Below are 20,682 nucleotides of genomic sequence, written 5' to 3' on the forward strand. Positions count from 1 at the left end.
ATGTTTGTTTAGTGACTTCTGACTAACTTGTGAAACTAGTATGCAGATGGAAGCTTGCTTTCATTTTGTGAAACATTTTAACGTCCTTGACCCCTTTATTTGGTAACTGTCAGAACAAGCTGTGATATAAAATCTTACATTTTTATAATGTTTTAGCTGTAACTTCCTTCCACGCATTCAGGAGACATTTACTGAATTCTACATTATCTAGGTCAGGCTTTCTGCTTGGCCCTGGGGACACAAAGGCAATAGCAACAGGGTCCCTTCCTCCAGAGAGCCCAAGAGCCCAGTAGGGAAGGCAGACATGTAGACAGTATTAGGACAGCTGGCTGTAGAGGGGGGGCTGTGCCATGAAAACTTGGAGGAGGTGATGGGTGGTGCTGGAGTTGAGCCTTGAATGATGATGAGAAACTTGTCAGGTGGGGGAGGCAAGAAGTGGGAAAGGGCAGGGTGAAGGAAGAACTTTAGCCCAATGTGGGGTCAAAATCAGCCTGTTGGGCCAGGTGTAAGAGAGCTTGGAGTAGTGGGGACCCTGGAAAACCAGACCCAGCTCACCCAGCAATTTTTAGAAAGAAGTCAGAACTCGACATTTGTATCTACACTCTCTTGATTTTGAAATGTTGGCAGTAGCTAATTTTAAAATGTTTTAAATGCTGTGAACCAAGCAAAATACAGACCTCATTCAGCTTTGTTGCAGGATTGTTGACCGCCAGTGCAGGTTGTATAGGAAGGAAGAGTTGCAATGAGCTGGAAAGGTAGCCCAAGGCCAGAGGAGCTAGGCCCTATTTGTCCAGGTACTCTCATTTAATTGTCACTGGAGCTCTGTGATAGCAGCTATGAAGCCCATTTCTGCAGAGGAGGAAACAGAGGCTCCCAGAGTTTCAGCAGTCTTGTTTCATAACAAGCAGCTGGAAAGTGAAATTTGAACCCAGGTCTCCCCCAGATCAGCATTCTTTCCTGGGTCCCTCAGCTCTGAGTATTCTCTTTTGGCTCTTCATTTGTTCTGGAAGAACAACATCCAATTTAGATAATGTTTCCCTTCATTTAACCCTTTTTTTTCCCCTTCAAAAGGATCCTGCAGGGTTAAAAATAATACTATTTTGACATAGTCTTCTCTGAAGAGTTTTGATTCTCCTGAGTCTCCTGAGGAGAATCCACTCCTGAGGATTTAATTTTCAGGATACCACTTTAAATAATTTGTTGACAGATTAAAATGTGTTTATTTGGCCTCTCTAAATAAATGTTAGAGGATACACCTCAATTTGTCTATTTAAAATAAAATTACTTAATTTTCTGGATAGAGAAAAGTGCCAGATGAAGCAATTAATAGTGAGTAAACCAATTTATTTCATGATGCATAAGGTAAAACAAAACCACATTTTTTTCTTAACACTATTGATTTGGCAGTAGGGCAGCTATTTCTAATCTAAATATGTAGTTATACTTGGTTAAGAAGGGGACATTTTTACATAATTTTCCTTAAGAATTAAGGAAAAATTAAATTTGTATTTGGCCTTCTGTGATTGTATGAACTAGTTTCAACATCAGTCTTTATTTTAACTGTTTATTGTGAGGAATTTCAAACATATACGGAAGTAGACAGAGTAGTGTCTGGCTTTAACAGTTACCAACTCATGGCCAATCTTGTTCGTCCCTAATCCCATCCATACACCTCACCCCACCTATTATTTTCAAGCAAATCCTAACTATGATGTCATTTCATCTATGAATTTTTCAGTTTATGTCTCTAAAAGATAAGGATTCTTTTAAACTTTGAAAAGCAATAATTCCTTAATATCATCAAATAGCCAGTCAGCATTCAAATTTCTAGTTGTCTCACAAATTTTATAGTTTCTTTAATAGTTTCTTCATTGGAATCAGGATCCAGATAAGGTCCATACATTGTGATAAGTTGATATGTCTTTTAAATTTAATCTGTAGATCCCCCTTTATTTCTCTTTTTCTTTTCCTTGTAGTTTATTTGTTGAAGCAATAGCTTTTCCATTATTGGGATTTTACTGATTGTACCTCTCCAATGTTATTTCTTGTGTTTCTGTGTATTTCTTGAAAAGTTGTAGTTGGATCTAGGCGAGGTTTGGTCGGATCCAGGGTGCCTTCCTAGGGGAGTGCACGCTTCCTCTAGAGGCAAGTAGTCCCGGTTGGCTCACACTATGATGTTAGCTGCTGTTGATGCTCAGTGCCTGGACCCATTGATTCATTAAGAGGGCATATTATTTCGGGGACAAGTTTGTATATCTTTTGCCCAGCAGGAACTCATTTTTTTAGAAAGGACTGTGGATCTTTTCACATTTTATATTGGCCTTTGGATTGCCAGTTAAAGTATTGTTAAAAGGTGCCTCAAATCCTCTTTGGAAAATGTTGGGGTGTAAATTAATAGATATGAAAATAATGAGCAAGAATTGTCTCCATTTTAGCATAGGAATTCCTTACAGCTAAGGAAATTTACTAAACATTTGAAGGTGAAATTCAACAAATTTGATTTTATTTAATGTCATTTGGTTTCTTGGTTCTTTTTTTGTTTTTGGAGTCTATAAAGTATTCTACTCCTTTTTTCTCCCCAGCTAATTTTACCTTAGAACCTTTCTTAAGCAAGGACTACATACTCTGAAACATTTCAGGAATAGTAAAAATAGATTCTAAGGATATATGGATTACAAATGAAGCAGTTTTTTTTTCCCCCTTAAAAGAGGGGCATTAATATTACCTCTCTTTATGTTAAATGGGTTCTTGCCTGTTGTGAAATTGTTATTTGAATATTTCTATGACTGAATTATTTGGCTATTAGGAGAATGAACAGTGTGAAAACCACCTGTTAGTTTCTCTTTCCATAAGCCAGTGTAGGAAAAACTTGGGGATTTGTTTTAAAAACATATTGTTTTTTTTAGAACAATTTGTTTAAAAAACATATCTCCACTCCCCTACAATGATTTTAAGAGAAAGAATAATTGAGAATGATTGCTTTTAAAAAACTCCTTTTCCTTAAAAAAGAAAAAAATATATATATACACACACATAAACATACACACACATGTATTTCTACAGAACTGTAAATGATTTAATTTGTTCGACTATTTAAATATTGTATATCTAAACTGATGCTGCTACTAGTTTGATTTCAGCATATCTAGGCATGAGGGTGCAACCCAGGTCGTAAATCCCCCAGCTCTGATTCTAGAATCAAATCCATTTTTCCAATTCTTAATTCTCAGAAACATAACTACTATTATATGTTTGAAAGTGGGTGTCTTCTAAAAATTTCCTGAGAAGATGGCAGAGTAGAAGGATGTGTGCTCACTCCCTCTAGCAAGAGCACTGGGATCACAACTAACTGCTGAACAGTCATCAACAGGAAGACAGTGGAACTCACCAAAAAAGATACCCCACATCCAAAGACAAAGGAGAAGCCGCAATGAGATAGTAGGAGGGGTGCAATCACAATAAAATCAAATCCCATAACTGCTGGGTGGGTGACTCACAAACTGGAGAACAATTATACCACAGAAGTCCACCCACGGAAGTGAAGGTTCTGAGCCCAGCATCAGGCTTTCCAACCTGGTGGTGCGGCAACAGGGGGAGGAATTCCCAGAGAATCAGACTTTGAAGCCTAGCGGGATTTGATTGCAGCACTTTGACCGGACTGGGGGAAACAGAGACTCCACTCTTGGAGGACACACACAAAGTAGTGTGCGCATCAAGACCCAGGGAGAAGAAGCAATGACCCTATAGCAGACTGAACCAGACCTGCCTGCTAGTGTTGGAGGGTCTCCTGCAGAGGCAGTGAGCAGCTTTGGCTCACCACAGGGACAAGGACACTGGCAGCAGAAGTTCAAGCCTGTAGGCTCCAGTACTGGGTTGCCTCAGGCCAAACAACCAACAGGGAGAGAACTCAGCCCCACCCATCAAGCAGATTAAAGTTTTACTGAGCTCTGCCCACCAGAGCAACAACCAGCTCTACCCACCACCAGTCCCTCCCATCAGGAAGCTTGCACAAGCCTCTTAGATAACCTCATCCACCAGAGGGCAGACAGCAGAAGCAAGAAGAACTACAATCCTGCAGCCTGTGGAACATAAACCACATTCACAGATAGACAAAATGAAAAGGCAGAGGACTGTGTACCAGATGAAGGAACAAGGTAAAACCCCAGAAAAACAAATAAGTGAAGTGGAGATAGGTAACCTTCCAGAAAAAGAACTCAGAATAATGATAGTGAAGATGATCCAGGACCTCTGAAAAAGAATGGAGGCAAAGATCAAGAAGATGCAAGAAATGTTTAACAAAGACCTAGAAGAATTAAAGAGCAAACACCTTGAAGAATTAAAAAACAAACAAACAGAGATGAACAATACAATAACTGAAATGAAAAATACCCTAGAAGGAATCAATAGCAGAATAACTAAGGCAGTAGAATGGATCGGTGACCTGAAAGATAGAATGATGGAATTCACTGCCGCAGAACAGAATAAAGAAAAAAGAATGAAAAGAAATGAAGACAGCCTAAGAGACCTCTGGGACAACATTAAACGCACCAACATTCGCATTATAGCAGTCCCAGAAGGAGAAGAGAGAGGGAAAGGACCTGAGAAAATATTTGAAGAGATTATAGTCAAAAACTTCCCAAACATGGGAAAGGAAATAGCCATCCAAGTCCAGGAAGTGCAGAGAGTCCCAGGCAGGGTAAACCCAAGGAGAAACACGCCAAGACACATAGTAATCAAATTGCCAAAAATTAAAGACAAAGAAAAATTATTAAAAGCAACAAGGAAAAAACGACAAATAACATACAAGGGAACTCCCATAAGGTTAACAGCTGATTTCTCAGCAGAAACTCTACAAGCCAGAAGGGAGTGGCATGACATATTTAAAGTGATGAAAGGGAAGAACCTACAACCAAGATTACTCTATCCGTCAAGGATCTCATTCAGATTTGATGGAGAAATCAAAAGCTTTACAGACAAGCAAAAGCTAAGAGAATTCAGCACCACCAAAACAGCTTTACAACAAATGCTAAAGGAACTTCTCTAAGTGGGAAACACAAGATAAAAAAAGGACCTACAAAAACAAACCCAAAACGGTTAAGAAAATGGTAATAGGAGCATACATATCGATAATTACCTTAAATGTGAATGGATTAAATGCTCCAACCAAAAGACACAGGCTCGCTGAATGGATACAAAAACAAGACCCATATATATGCAGTCTACAAGAGACCCACTTCAGACCTAAGGACATATACAGACTGAAAGTGAGGGGATGGAAAAAGATGTTCCATGCAAATGGAAATCAAAAGAAAGCTAGAGTAGCAATACTCATATCAGAGAAAATAGACTTTAAAATGAAGCATGTTATAAGAGACAAGGAAGGACGCTACATAATGATCAAGGGATCAATCCAAGAAGAAGATATAATAATTATAAATATATATACACCCAACATAGGAGCACCTCAATACATAAGGCAAATGCTAACAGCTATAAAAGAGGAAATCGACAGTAAGACAATAATAGTGGGGGCCTTTAGCACCTCACTTACACCAATGGGCAGATCATCCAGACAGAAAATTAATATGGAAACACAAGCTTTAAATGACACAATAGACCAGATAGATTTAATTGATATTTATAAGACATTCCATCTAAAACAGCAGATTACAGTTCTTCTCAAGTGCACACAGAACATTCTCCAGGATGGATCACATATTGGGTCACAAATCAAGCCTTGGTAAATTAAAAAAACTGAAATCATATCAAGCATCTTTTCTGACCACAATGCTATAAGATTAGAAATAAATTACAGGGAAAAAAACATAAAAAACACAAACACATGGAGGCTAAACAATACGTTACTAAATAACCAAGAGATCACTGAAGAAATCAAAGAGGAAATAAAAAATACCTAGAAACAAATGACAACGAAAACACAATGATCCAAAACCTATGGGATGCAGCAAAAACAGTTCTAAGAGGGAAGTTAATAACAATACAATCCTACCTCAAGAAACAAGAAACATCTCAAACAACCTAACCTTACACCTAAAGCAATTAGAGAAAGAAGAACAAACGGAACCCAAAGTTAGTAGGAGGAAAGAAATCATAAAAATCAAAGCAGAAATAAATGAAATAGAAATGAAGAAAACAATTGCAAAAAATCAATGAAACTAAAAGCTGGTTCTTTGAGAGGATAAACAAAATTGATAAACCTTTAGCCAGATTCATCAAGAAAAAGAGGGAGAGGACTGAAATCAATAAAATTAGAAATGAAAAAGGAGAAGTTAACAACAGACATCGCAGAAATACAAAGCATCCTAAGAGACTACTACAAGCAACTCTACGCCAATAAAATGGACAACCTGGAAGAAATGGACAAATTCTTAGAAAGGTATAACCTTCCAAGACTGAACCAGGAAGAAATAGAAAATATGAACAGACCAATCACAAGTAATGAAATTGAAACCGTGATTAAAAATCTTCCAACAAACAAAAGTCCAGGACCAGAGGGCTTCACAGGTGAATTCTATCAAACATTTAGAGCAGAGCTAACACTCATCCTTCTCAAACTCTTCCAAAAAAATGCAGAGGAAGGAACACTCCCAAACTCATTCTATGAGGCCACCATCATCCTGATACCAAAACCAGACTAAGGTACTACAAAAAAAGAAAATTACAGACCAATATCACTGATGAATATAGATGCAAAAATCCTCAACAAAATACTAGCAAACAGAATCCAATAGCACGTTAAAAGGATCATACACCATGATCAAGTGGGATTTATCCCAGGGATGCAAGGATTCTTCAATATACGCAAATCAATCAATGTGATACACTATATTAACAAAGATTAAAAACCATATGATCATCTCAATAGATGCAGAAAAAGCTTTTGACAAATTCAACACCCATTTATGATAAAATATCTCCAGAAAGTGGGCATAGAGGGAACCTACCTCAACGTAATAAAGGCCATATGGGACAAACCCACAGCAAACATCATTCTCAATGGTGAAAAACTGAAAGCAGTTCCTCTAAGATCAGGAAAAAGACAAGGATATCCACTCTCACCACTTTTATTCAACATAGTTTTGGAAGTCCTAGCCACGGCATTCAGAGAGGAAAAAGAAAAGGAATACAAATTGGAAAAGAAGTCAAACTGTCATTGTTTGCAGATGACATGATACTATATGTAGAGAATCCTAAAGATGCCACCAGAAAACTACTAGAGCTAATCAATGAATTTGGTAAAGTTGCAGGATACAAAATTGATGCACAGAAATCTCTTGCATTCCTATACACTAACAACGAAAGATCAGAAGGAAATTAAGGAAATAGTCCCATTCACCATTGCAACAAAAAGAGTAAAATACCTAGGAATAAACCTACCTAAGGATGTAAAAGACCTGTACTCAGAAAACTGTAAAACACTGATGAAAGAAATCAAAGATGACACAAACAAATGGAGAGATATACCATGTTCTTGAATGGGAAGAATCAATATTGTGAAAATGACTATGCTACCCAAAGCAATCTACAGATTCAATGCAATCCCTATCAAACTACCACTGGCATTTTTCACAGAACTAGAACAAAAAATTTCACAGTTTGTATGGAAACACAAAAGACCCCAATCTTGAGAAGGAAAAATGGAGCTGGAGGAATCAGGCTCCCTGACTTCAGACTATACTACAAAGCTACAGTAATCAAGACAGTATGGTACTAGCACAAAAACGGAAATATAGATCAATGGAACAGGATAGAAAGCCCAGAGATAAACCCACGCACATATGGTCACCTTATCTTTGATAAAGGAGGCAAGAATATACAATGGAGAAAAGACAGCCTCTTCAATAAGTGGTGCTGGGAAAACTGGACAGCTACATGTAAAAGAATGAAATTAGAACACTCCCTAACACCATGCACAAAAATAAACTCAAAATGGATTAAAGACCTAAATGTAAGACCAGACACTATGAAACTCTTAGAGGAAAACATAGGCAGAATACTCTTTGACTTAAATCACAGCAAGATCTTTTTTGACCAGCCTCCTAGATTAATGGAAATAAAAACAAAAATAAACAAATGGGACCAAATGAAATTTAAAAGCTTTTGCACAGCAAAGGAAACTATAAACAAGATGAAAAGACAACCCTCAGAATGGGAGAAAATATTTGCAAACGAATCAACAAAAGATTAATCTCCAAAATATATAAACAGCTCATGCAGCTCAATATTAAAAAAACAACCCAATCAAAAAATTGGCAGAAGACCTAAGTAGACATTTCTCCAAAGAAGATATACAGATTGCCAACAAACACATGAAAGGGTGCTCAACATCACTAATTATTAGAGAAATGCAAATCAATACTACAATGAGGTATCACCTCACACCAGTTAGAATGGGCATCATCAGAAAATTTACAAGCAACAAATGCTGGAGAGGGTGTGGAGAAAAGGGAACCCTCTTGCACTGTTGGTGGGAATGTCAATTGATAAGAGCCACTATGGAGAACAGTATGGAGGTTCCTTACTGAAACTAAAAATAGAATTACCATATGACCCAGCAGTCCCACTACTGGGCATATACCCAGAGAAAACCATAATTCAAAAAGACACATGCATCCCAATGTTCATTGCAGCACTATTTACAATAGCCAGGTCATTGAAGCAACCTAAATGCCCATTGACAGACGAATGGATAAAGAAGATGTGGTACATATATACAATGGAAGGAACGAAATTGGGTCATTTGTAGAGACATGGATGGAGCTAGAGACTGTCGTACAGAGTGAAGTAAGTCAGAAAGAGGAAAACAAATATCGTATATTAACGCATATATGTGGAATGTAGAAAAATGGTACAGGTGAACCCGTTTGCAAGACAGAAATAGAGACACAGATGTAGAGAACAAACATATGGACACCAAGGGGGGTAAGCGGGGAGGGGGTGTGATGGTGGTGGGATGAACTGGGAGATTGGGATTGACATATATACACTAATATGTATAAAATAGATAACTAATAAGAACCTGCTGTATAAAAAAAAAATTCAAAAATTTCCTGAAACATCATCTGCCTACCACACCCTTGAATGAAAAGTAAATTCTGTGCATTGCCTCCTGTCTATTGTGTCTTTCACTGAGGTGCTTACCAGCATTAATCATGTCATCAGCTTTTGCACTTACCAGATTTTAATTCACATTTGCAGAATGCAGACATTTGTTGGGATAAGTAGAATGGGTGTCCTAAGGTCAGCTGACATTGGGACCTTGCCCTGTGCTAGGCACTGTGCTAGTTTTCCTCTGAGGTTGATTCTGCAATTATTCCTGTTCTACACATGAGTGTAATTGCTTGCCCAAGTTCACTCATCCAGATAAACGGCAGACCCACTGCTCTCTGACTCCAGAGTCCTAATCTTAACCATTGCACGAAGCTGCCTTACCACATTTACTCTCCCACTTAGTTTTGCCTTAACATATATTTCCTGGGCACTCACTGTGTACTTAGTAGAGGATTGAGAAATAGATCTGACACATTTTCTGCTCTTGAGGAGCTCACAGGGTAGAAGTAGAGATAGACTTGCAATGCAAATGAATACAGGATGTGGTGCCAAAAAAGGGACATGCCCGGCACAGTTTGAAAGGAAAGCCTATAGAGGAAAACTTGCAGGAGAAGCAGGTGCTTGCACTAGACTTTGGAGGATGAAGTTTGTCCAGGAGAGCAAAAGGGGGAGGGAAGTCATTTCAGGCAGATGGGACGGCTCAGGCAGAGACCTGAGGTATGCAGTAGTTGGGGTCTGCTGCTCCCAGGTGGTTTGATAGTGCCGAAGAGTGGGCCAGAGGCCCTGCAGAACTCCTCTGCTGTTCTAAGAATTAGAATTTTACTGTCAAGGCAGTCGGTCACTACTGAAGGAATTTAAACAGGAGAGCAGTATGATCACTGCATGTTTTCAACAAATCTCTTTTAATTCCTTATTTGAAATAATTACAGATTCACAAGAGGTTGCAAAAATAGTAGAGAGGTCCTGTACACTCTTCACCCAGTTTCCGCCAATGGTTGTATATTTATGTAACTATAGTACAATACCAGCATCAGGCAGTTAGCATTGGTACAATGCTTGTACAGTTCTATGTCATTTTATTACATGTGGAGGTTCATATAATCACCACCATCGCCATCAAGATACAGAACTATTTCATCATCCCAAAGATCTCCCTTGTACTACCCCTTTATAACCACACCACCCGCCTTGCCCCCCACCATCCATAACCCCTGGCAACCACTAACCTGTTCTATATCTCTATAATATAGAGAATTTTCATTTCAAGAATGTTGTATAAATGGAATTATGTCCTATGGACCTTCTGAAATTGGCTTTTATCACTAAAAATTGTTACTAAAATTTCATAATACCCTTATGACCCACCCAAGTTGTAAGGTATATCAGCAGTTCGATCATTTTTATTGCTGGGTGATGGTCCATGGTATTGACATACAGCAATTTGTTTAACCACCCACCCACTGAAGGACATCTGGATTGTTTCCAGTTTTGAACTATTACAAATATAGCTGCTATAAGCATTCATGTAAAGGTTTTCAAGTGGACAGATCTTTCTTTCTAATGTGGTATGTATACAGTGGTTTGGAGGTATCAGGAATGGAGGCTGGGAGAGCACTTTGGCTATTGATATGTCTGGGGAGCAATGAGGGCTTTACTCACAACACTGGGTATCGGGCATTGGGCCTGGAGATGGGGAGACTGACGACTACAAGGGGCCGGCAGGAAGAATCCTTGCTGGAGTCACTCACGTCCCTGTGAGTGACATAATAACCAAATTCTGTATCATAGTATGTACTGTAACTTAAGAACTGATGTTCAGAAGAATGGCCCTGAGGTGCTGTGAAGTGTTTGGTTATCCAAGAAAGATTAAGTTGTTGTGCTATGCTATTTTTAATACGAATTGAAGTAGGAAAAAAGAACAATTTGATTAAAACTTTCAGCAGCAAGCATTGAAACAAAAAGGATGATTGTGAAAATCTGCTTTTAATCACAGCAGTCAGTTAATTTAAATATTGAATGTCCTGGGTATTCTGAAACATTAGTGTGATTAAAGGTTTGAGTCTATGGATCACTGAATTATCTTCATCATCAGAAGAAAGTGTCTTAGTGGGGTGAAGACAACAAGATGAGATGTGAAGATCTGCGTTATTCTGGCCTGGTCTTGACCAGCCCTTGGACAGTCACTTTACTTTCTAAGTAAAATTAGAGATATTACAGTAGTATATTGCGAAAAACATGGATATAGTAGTCAAATACACCTCAATTCAAATCCAGGCCGTGCCACTTTCCAGCTGAGAATTTGGGCAAGTTCCTTACTATCTCCAACTTGTTTCTTCATTTGCAGGGTGAGGAGAGTACTGTGCACCTCACAGGCTGTTAGGAGAAGGTATATAACTGTGTACTCAGAGCCTGGCCCACTTGCCTTCCTGCCTCCAGTCTCATCTGCCTCAAATCCATTCTCTGTAAAGGTGTCAGAGTGACCATTTTGCAGCTTTTCATTTAAAAGTGTTTGTTTAGTTTTTAAAGTGTGAAATATGTGCATAGTTTAAAAAAAAAAGAACAAAGTTATAATGGCAAGAATTAAAGTCTCATTTCCCACTGTTTCTCTGCACTTGCTAGCATATTGTGTGTGTGTGTGTGCATGTGTTTGTATATTTTCCCATACATTGGCATTTACCGTATGCACTCTTCTTTAACTTGCTTTATTTCCTTATATATCTTAGACATCTTTCCATATCAGTGCATAAAGTCCCTGCATTGTTTTTAATGGCTTTATTATACTTTTGTGCCATAATTTATTCAATCATTCCAAGGGTACTTTTTAGGTTATTTCTAGTTTTTTGCCTGTTACAAGCAGTGCTACAAACATCCTTGCACAAATATCTTTGAATATTTGTACACATGTATTTGTCAGATACATTTATAGAATTGTAGTTGCCAGGTTAGGAGTCTTGTGCATTTAAATTTTTCCTTAGATATTACCTATTTTGCTTCCAAAAAATGTTTTACCGATTTATAGTTCTCACCATCATGTGTGAAAATACCTGTTTCGTCACACCTAGGTTGATACTTAACTTGCATGCAGGTCTTGTCTCCTCCAGGAAGCCTTCCTTTACATCCATCTCTCATTCACACATTCCACTTGTTCTCTTGCTCTGCCCTCTAGACACTACTCTGCTGGGCTTCTCCCATGCAGCCTGTGCATACCCCTAGGACACTTCCTACGTGGTGTGATAATTATGCAGTTGGTGGTTTGAGGGAAGGGACTGTCCGATTAGTACTCCATTGACAGCCACTACCTCATGCTTGGCACACAGGAGGCCGTCAGGAGTTTGTTAGGAGAACTCAGTAAATGGTAGCTGTCATCCCCACAAGACTCAGACTGTATGCTCTCCACTGTTCTTTCCCACTTTAAAATTTTATAACTATGTAAAGCTGTAGTTAGAGCTAATTTTTCTATTTAGAAAAATTAATCAGATTTAATATTTATAGTACCCGAATTGCTTATATTTAGAATACTAGAGGTAGAGAAAAAAATTTTTAAAGCATTTCTTACTCTAGGCTCTAAACAGGTAGGGATGTTCCTCCTGCCCAATGTTTATATATAGAGTGGGTAGATTTTACAGGTCTCCAGTCTTGGAGAAATAGAGATTTTCGATTAGAGCGTTTCATTAAACAAGCATTCATCAAAGCTGCATGGTAAGTGGGGAGAGTGTGCACGTAAGCCAGATGTCTATAGCAAAGGCCGTGCCGATTCCTAACCTCGAGGCACCCACTCACCACACTTAGGTCTGTAGGAGCAGTGTGTTCTTCTAGGAGCTTTTTCAGTGGAAAAATGGTGGGCATTGAACAATGTCGTATGAGAGGGAAGACAGGCCCTCCCTGCTTTTGAGGAGCTCCTGACCTGGCGGAGGGAGGCAGAGGCAGACCTGCAGAAGCCAAGTGAGAGTGAACACGGTAGGCACTGGGTCCCACTGCTGGGAACCGAGGTGAGGAACCAGCACCTTCTGGTGAGGGAAGTTAAGGCAGGGACTGCACCTTCAGTGTGTTGGTAATGTGGTTGCATGAAGAATTCTTAACACCTCTCAATTTGTAAATTGTCTTCTGAAACCAGGTTGAGGTCCATTTTGTTGAAGTACAATCTCAAGAGAGAGTTGATTTCATTAATAGCTAAATTACATGCTTTCTTAGTTTGGTTTGGGGTTCTTTCTCTTGCTCTCATGAAGCCCATGAAGCCCAAGCTTGACAGAGGAGGTGGCTTTGACAGATTCTGTCTTAGGTGATTTTTTTTTTCTGCCTAATAAGGGAAACTTATTTTAATTTTAAAATTATTTAAAATCTTGAGATGAAATTATGTTAATTATTGACCTAATGATGTAATGTACTCCCCAAATTCACAAAAGCTAACCTAGTACTGTACCAGTCTGAGTACAGGTTATAACAGCTGTAGCAGAGAGAGTTCCAGAGTTGTTCAACAAGGTTGAGATTAATTTGTGCCAATCTCAATGTGGGCAGGTGGGCCAGAATGGGGGCCAACTCAGTGCCACAAGGTCATTCCAGACTCTGGCTGGTGGGTGACTCTAGCATCTTCAGCATGTGACTTCCATCTCTGGGTCTGTGACTGCTGATCCCTCAGCCAACAGCAAGGGAGAAAGATAGATTGAAAGGCAAGCAGCTTTCTGTTTAAAAAAATGATCTGGGAGTAGCATACATCACTTCTGCTCACATCTCATTAGCTAAAGGTTGGTCATCTGGTCACACCTGGCTGCCAGGAAAGTGGCCATATGTCATCTCTAGTTGGGTAGCCATTTGTCCAGCAGGAACAGGGTGGCTTCTGTTACTAAAATGAAGGGAGGAGTGGATCCTGGAGTAGGTCAGCAGCCTGGGCCTGTCATACTGTCCCTTGGCCACTTCAGACTTAACTTGTCCAAAGCCGAACTCTCCGACTCAGCTATCTCCTGCTTACCTCCAGCTGTTTCACCTTTGTTTCTCCCTGTCTCCTGCAGGGCAACAAGTCACGTACATTCTTCTTCCAAGCCATGCATTTCCTTCTTTTCCCCACCTGCCACGATCCTGCCATTTTTGTCAGGTCTGCCTGTTTTGAGTCCTACCCATTCGAATCCAACGCTTTCTCAGCTTCCCGAACAATCTCTCTGAAAAGCAAGTGTGAGCCCATGCCTCTTGTGCTTTGATGGCTCCACAGCCCTCAGGCCCAGGCCCAGATGGCTCCGAGCAGCTTCCAGGGCCTGGGGTGATCTGGCCTTGTTTTCTCTCCAGTTTTTTCCCCCCGTGACCCAGCAGAATCAAATCTCAAATGATTTGTCATGCTTAGAAGGCACCTCCAGCTCTCTGCACATGCTACTTCTTATCCCCGCACCCTAAACCTCCATCCTTCTGGGTTTAGGGCTTTCCTTGCATCCGATCTCTTCTGAGTTTACCCGCAGTGAACGCTCTCTGTAAGCTCGAAACGCAGAAGGCAGGCATGCTGGCTGTTCTGGCAAGGGACCTGGTCCACAGTGGTGCTCAAGAAATGCTTTATGAATGACCAGCATTGCTGGTGCATTACAATATGGCCAAGAAATAGACTTCTCTGAGTCTGTCTCTGATCCTTTGCATTTCTACTCCACTCGTCAAGCTGAGCAATTCACCATATCTGAGCACAGTCAGTTTGAGTTCTGTGCTTCTACTCTGTCTCTGGCAAAACTATCCAGGGCAAATGCCACCTCCTCCATGAAGCTCTTCTTGTTTTCTGCACCCCTGCTCGTGGGTAGGACCTCTTTCGCCTTTCAGCTTTGTTTCTGTTTTGCTTATGGCCCTTACCTCTTTATAACTTATATTACAATGTAGATAATAGACTCATTCCTCACACTTATGCCCCAAATAGTGAAGTAGGTGCTGCTTCAAGACCAATACCTCTTTGATCTTGATATATGTCTTCTATATTATTTATCACTTTCTTGTACAAAGGTACCCTGTAAATGTTGAGATGAATTGTCTCAGCCTCTTAAAAACTATAAATAAATTAAGAAAAGGATACTCCTTCAGATGTCAGTAAAATAGAGCAGCATCGTGAGGGAATCATTAGCTACAGTGTTATGGGTCAGATCAGCAGAGGTATATTGAATGGTCACTCTGTCCCAGGGGCCAGGCCTTCCCTGTCCTCCTGTCCTGGGAGTACAGGGTGCCACCGTGAACAAAACAGACCTGTCCCTCCCCTCCTAGAGCTTAGGGCCCCCTTCTCACAGCAGTATGGCTTGGCCAGCTGACTAAGCCTTGGGTCACTCCAGTGTAACACAGGGCTGATAATTCCTGTGGGTCGTTGTGAGCAGTGTGTTACTTTATCTAGCGCAACGCTGGCCTCCCAGACGCAATCCCCAGCCAGTGTGCAATGGCTCTTGGTCAGAATGGCAGCTGGTACTACCAGCTGTGCCTCAGCCACTGCCCTGAGAATGGTAAAAAAGCATGAAGCAACAGTCAGTTGGAGAAACTATTCATTTGATTTAAATTCTTTGTTCAGTCTTGTTGTTAATCAATTTCCATGTTTAATGGAAGTCCTAGACATCATTGTGTTGAAACACATATCATCACTCTAAAAAACCCAGTGGGTAGATATTAAATATTAGGTGTTAGAACAAGCAGGCAGGAATTTGGGGAAGCTGTAGAATAAAATTTAAATTCTGTGTTTGTAAACAGTGTAGAATATTTACCTAAATGGTTTTATTGTTGGCTTTTTAATTTTTAAGAAATGACCAATATAAATAGCTTGCTAACTTTTGAATAAACATTATCAGACAAGAGCCAGGGAACGGAGTAAAGGTAGCTGCCTGCTGATTTCTGTTTGCTTTGTTTTCTGTATAAAATCATACAGGCTCCTGCAGTGTAGGAATCTCAGCCTACTGTCTAAACCACAAAAAGGCTGCTCTGGGGCTGCCAGTTTATACTCATACCTTGTGGATAACATAGTGTCCATGTTATTGACTGTAGCTTATGACAGAGTTCTCTGTCTATGGCTGTCTGTATTGAAGCCCACTAGTGATGTAGGGTTTGGGGAATGTAGGCCAGCTCCGGGACCACCTCACAAGGTAGGAACGCACTCAGGAGCATCCACGGCACACACAGGTGTCACCAGGCCTCCAACACCCTGTTGTTCTTTAACTTACCACTTTTACAATCACTTTGGCATCGGACTTGCTTTCTGGTTCGTCACTTTAACCTGAATTTGTGGACACAGCAGAAGACTGGTCCATTTGTTTTTCTGCATGAATGAATTGTAGACATGTTCATTTTGCAGCATCTCCAGAGTGCCTCCATCTCTGGTTGAGACGGCACGGTGTAATCTGGTCCCACCGGAAGCAAGCTGATGAGAATCACATAGTGATGTAGTCTTGTCATGGCTAATAAAAATGTACAAATTCTTTTCTGCAAAGGTTGTTATTTCCTAATCCAGTCCCTTAAGATGTGGTCATGCAGGGTCTCAGAATTCTTTCCTTTCATGATAATCTTGTACCATTAAAATGTCTTTGCCTTTTTTGCATGTTGCTTAAGTTCAGAACTTGGTCTGAGTTTACCAACTTACAGCCACGTTGTCTTATATACCAATAAATCTGAAACATTATTAAGTGAGCTATGCATGTATAATTTCAGTAAGAATGCATGTTCATTCTGTTTCTCTTTCAAGGAATCTGACGACTGTACCAGCTCTTTGGAATATCATATGACACTACATCATGAGTGACAGTAAATGTGATAGTCAGTTTTACAGTGTACAAGTGGCAGACTCAACTTTCACTGTCCTAAAACGTTACCAGCAGTTGAAACCAATTGGCTCTGGAGCCCAAGGAATTGTCTGGTAAGTATGGTCTGTTTCAGTAGTGTAGATTGAGTTTTTGTTGTAATAAAAACTTAATAGATCTAAGTCGTCAGAATTTAGAAACACTGATGATAAAAATACCCTTTTCTTTGCTATAGGTTTATAAGCTAAATTGAATCAACCTCTTTCTTTAGTTACATATAGTCAGATTGTAGGATACAAGCTCAAATTCTTAGAATACTGCGTAAATTTAAGTAGGTAGCAATTTTTCTTTTTTCTTTGTTTCTTTTCTCTTTTTTTTTTCTTTTCCATTCCCCCTGTCATTATGATATTAGAGTAATAGGTATGACAGTGAGTTGTAACAGAAATTTGGAGTTTTATTCATTTCTTCATCCTGGCCACCTTTCCCCCCTCCCCCTTTTATTCCCAATCACTCCTATTCATTTCTAGGCGCCGTCATTGCAGTGCCTTGCCCTTCATTGGCAGGATGAGGCCAGTCAGTGTCATTATCACCCCATGGATTAACCAGGAAGGGATGCCGTATGAGGGGTTGGGCTGGCCGTCTCTTCCTTGGTGTCTCACTTCAACTATGTGTCCAGCCCAGGACGTCAGAACTGTTGGTCTGACCCTGAACCTTAGTCTCTTGCTTGGTAAGACAGTCAGCTGCCGCGACATCACTGGCCAGCTAAAGGTAAAGTTTTTCACATGTTTTCTAGACTACAGTTATCAGCACTTCCCAAGCTTTTTATCCCTTAGTTTTTTGGCAAAATCTTTTCTTCTTTTTTTGGTCAGTAAAAACAAGATTGTCTTTGCATCTAAAAGGAACTGTGGTAAAGCTAAACACCCAATGATTACAGCTTGTAGGTAAAGGGGATTCAAGATAAAAGAGAACTCTTGGATGTGCTGGTAGGAGAGTTTATATTTTTATTAGAGATGTTGAGTTTAGAGAATCTGCATCAGTGGTTAGTAATTGATCCTCTGTTGTAGAGATATGTGATCAGGGAAGTTAGTTGTTTTCTTCGGCTTAGGTAGTTAGAGGCCCTGGAAGCTGAGAGGAGATGGTAGTTCAGAGATTCCCAGAAAAACTAATGAGGGGGAAGGGGCTGTTTGGAAGGAATGCCTGGCTTGCATCTAAAATAGTGGTGATCTTAACTTCCAATTGATAACATGCTATATTGGTACTTAAATCCAGTGTGCCAGGAAAGTTTTAAAGTGAATGGATGGTTCATATTAGGATACTTTGATGTTAATAAAAAGTTCTAGACAGTAAAATATTCTTTTGATTTATAACCCATCTCTTATTTGGAACTGGATGGTAATTTGATATAGGGAATTAAGCAAGACTGATACAAGGACATTTAATGTAATAACCACATTAAGAGCTTGACTAGAAATTCATAATTAATTGTATAATAGAGAGCTTTACAAGGGTTACGCAGTTAAAATTAATGACTTCATTACAGCATGGTAAATGACAATAAAATTACATGCTACTTTAAAAAATACTGTTTTTCAGAGATTAGTTTTGATTTCCAGTTTTCATATACTACTTCTCATCTTTGTTTTTTAAAGAAATGTTTAATAATGAAATTACTCATTATGGATGTATATTTTTCATTAAAAAAATTCTAGTTTTGAAATGAAAGTTCCCAAATAAACAGTTATCAGCTAAACCTCCTCTGGTAAAAGCAGTGGTAGAATTATAGGATGGAAAGTTCTGAATTTTTAAAGACTAAGAGTCCAGAAATAAACCCATACATCTGTGGCCAGTTGATTTTCAAAAAGGGTGCCAAGATTACTCAATGGGGAAAGAACATTCTCTTCAACAAATGGTGCTGGGACAACTGGATACCCACATGCAAAAGAATGAAGTTGGACTCCTACCTCACATCATGTAAAAGGTTAACTCAAAATTGATCAATAACCTAAATATAAGAGTTAAAACCATAAAACTCTTAGAAGAAAACAAAGGGGGAAGCTTCATGACTTTGAATTCTTAGAAATGACACCAAAAGCATGAGCAACAAAACAAGAAATTGGACTTTATCAAAATTAAAAATTTTTGTGTATCAAAGAACACTATCAAGAGAGTGAAAAAACAACCCGCAAATGGGAAAATATTTGCAAATCGTGTATCTGGTAAGAGTCTAATATTCAGAATATAAAGAACTCCTACAACTCTACAGCAAACAGACAAACAACCCAATTTATTTATTTATTTATTTTTGGGTAAAAGCATCTTTTTTTTTTTTTTTAAAATTGGAGTATACTTGCTTTACAATGTTGTGTTAGTTTCTGCTGTATAACAAAGTGAATCAGCTATACGTATACATATATGCCCTCCTTTTTGGATTTCCTTCTCATTTAGGTCACCACAGAGCACTGAGTAGAGTTCCCTGTGCTATGCAGTAGGTTCTCTTCAAACAACCCAATTAAAAAAAAAAAAAACAAAAAAACAGGCAAAGGACTTGAATAGACATTTCCCCAAAGAAGATTTATGGCCAATAAACACATGAAAATATGCTCATTGTTAGTCATTTGGGAAATGCAAATCAAAACCACAATGAGGTACTACTTCATACCCACTAGGTGGCCATAATCAACAAAATGGAAAATAACAAAGGTTGGCAGGGATGTGAAATTACAATCCTCATACATTGCCAGTGAGAATGTAAAATGGTACAGCCACTTGTGGAAAACAGTTTGACGGTTCCTCAACAAGTTAAACAGAATTATTATATGACCCACTAAATATCCCTAGATATATTCCCAAAAGAATTAAAAACAGATGTTCAAAAAAGACTTGTATACAAATGTTCATAGCAGCACTATTCTCAATAGCCAAAAGGTGGAAACAGCCCAAATGTCCATCAATAAATGAATGGATACACAAGCTGTGTTATATACATACATGGAATATTATTCATAAAAAAAATGAAGCCCTGATATATGCTACAACATAGATGATCCTCAGAAACATGCTAAGTGAAAGAAGTCAAACATAAAAGGTAGTATTATTATATGAGTCCATTTATGTGAAATATCCAAAGTAGGTAAATCCATAGAGAAAGATGCAGATTGGTGGTAACAAGGGCAAGGGGGAGAGAGGAATGGGGAGCAACTTCATAATGGGTATGGAGTTTCCTTTTGGGGTGATGAAAATCTTTTGAGGTTACTTAAAGGTGGTGATTGCACAACACTGTGAATGTGCTAAATGCTACTGAATTGTTCACTTTAAAATGGTTCATTTTATGTTTATGTGAATCTCCCCTTATTAAAAATTTTTTTGAAAAAAAATGTAAACTGAAAGGTGCCTTAACTTAAGGATATTTGTCATTTTTAATGGATATTTAACCCCTAATACTATAGTATTATATGTAATATTTTCATGTTATGTTATGCATTAAAATATGTTGTCATTTTCTTGTAACTTAAGTTATATATTATATCAATATATTTTAAGTGTACTTTCACTTACTCTTAGTATTTTCATTTAAATAATTTTATGACAATTTTATTAACATTTGTAGGAGCAACTTTCACCTCACATGACATGTAGAGTTTAACACCATCCTAAATGTCACGTCTTGGAAACCCCGATTTCCATAGCCTGAATTTTGATTTTAAGGAAGGATCAAAAACTGGGTTTCACCCTTTTCTGCTCAAGAAAGAAGTCTTTGAACTGATTAAAATAGCTCTTAATGAGCCTCTTGCACAGCTAACAGTTTAGTTTGTGATCTTTGATGTAATTATTCACTTAACTTTGTAATCCAAGCCAGTTATTCATTACCAAATCAAAA

The 20,682-nt window shown here is 38.8% G+C and overlaps 1 protein-coding gene across 1 annotated transcript in view; it reads left to right on the top strand.

The window, feature by feature from the left end:
- Positions 1 to 20,682, top strand: part of MAPK9 (mitogen-activated protein kinase 9) — a 59,254-nt gene that overhangs the window by 1,373 nt on the left and 37,199 nt on the right. Inside the window, 1 exon segment of the mRNA XM_036848584.1 lies at positions 16,751 to 16,921. Coding sequence (XP_036704479.1) covers positions 16,800 to 16,921 — 122 coding nt within the window. The 5' untranslated portion in view covers positions 16,751 to 16,799.

This window comes from Balaenoptera musculus, chromosome 3 (genome assembly GCF_009873245.2).
Source record: "Balaenoptera musculus isolate JJ_BM4_2016_0621 chromosome 3, mBalMus1.pri.v3, whole genome shotgun sequence".
In the NCBI taxonomy this organism is placed as follows: domain Eukaryota; kingdom Metazoa; phylum Chordata; class Mammalia; order Artiodactyla; family Balaenopteridae; genus Balaenoptera; species Balaenoptera musculus.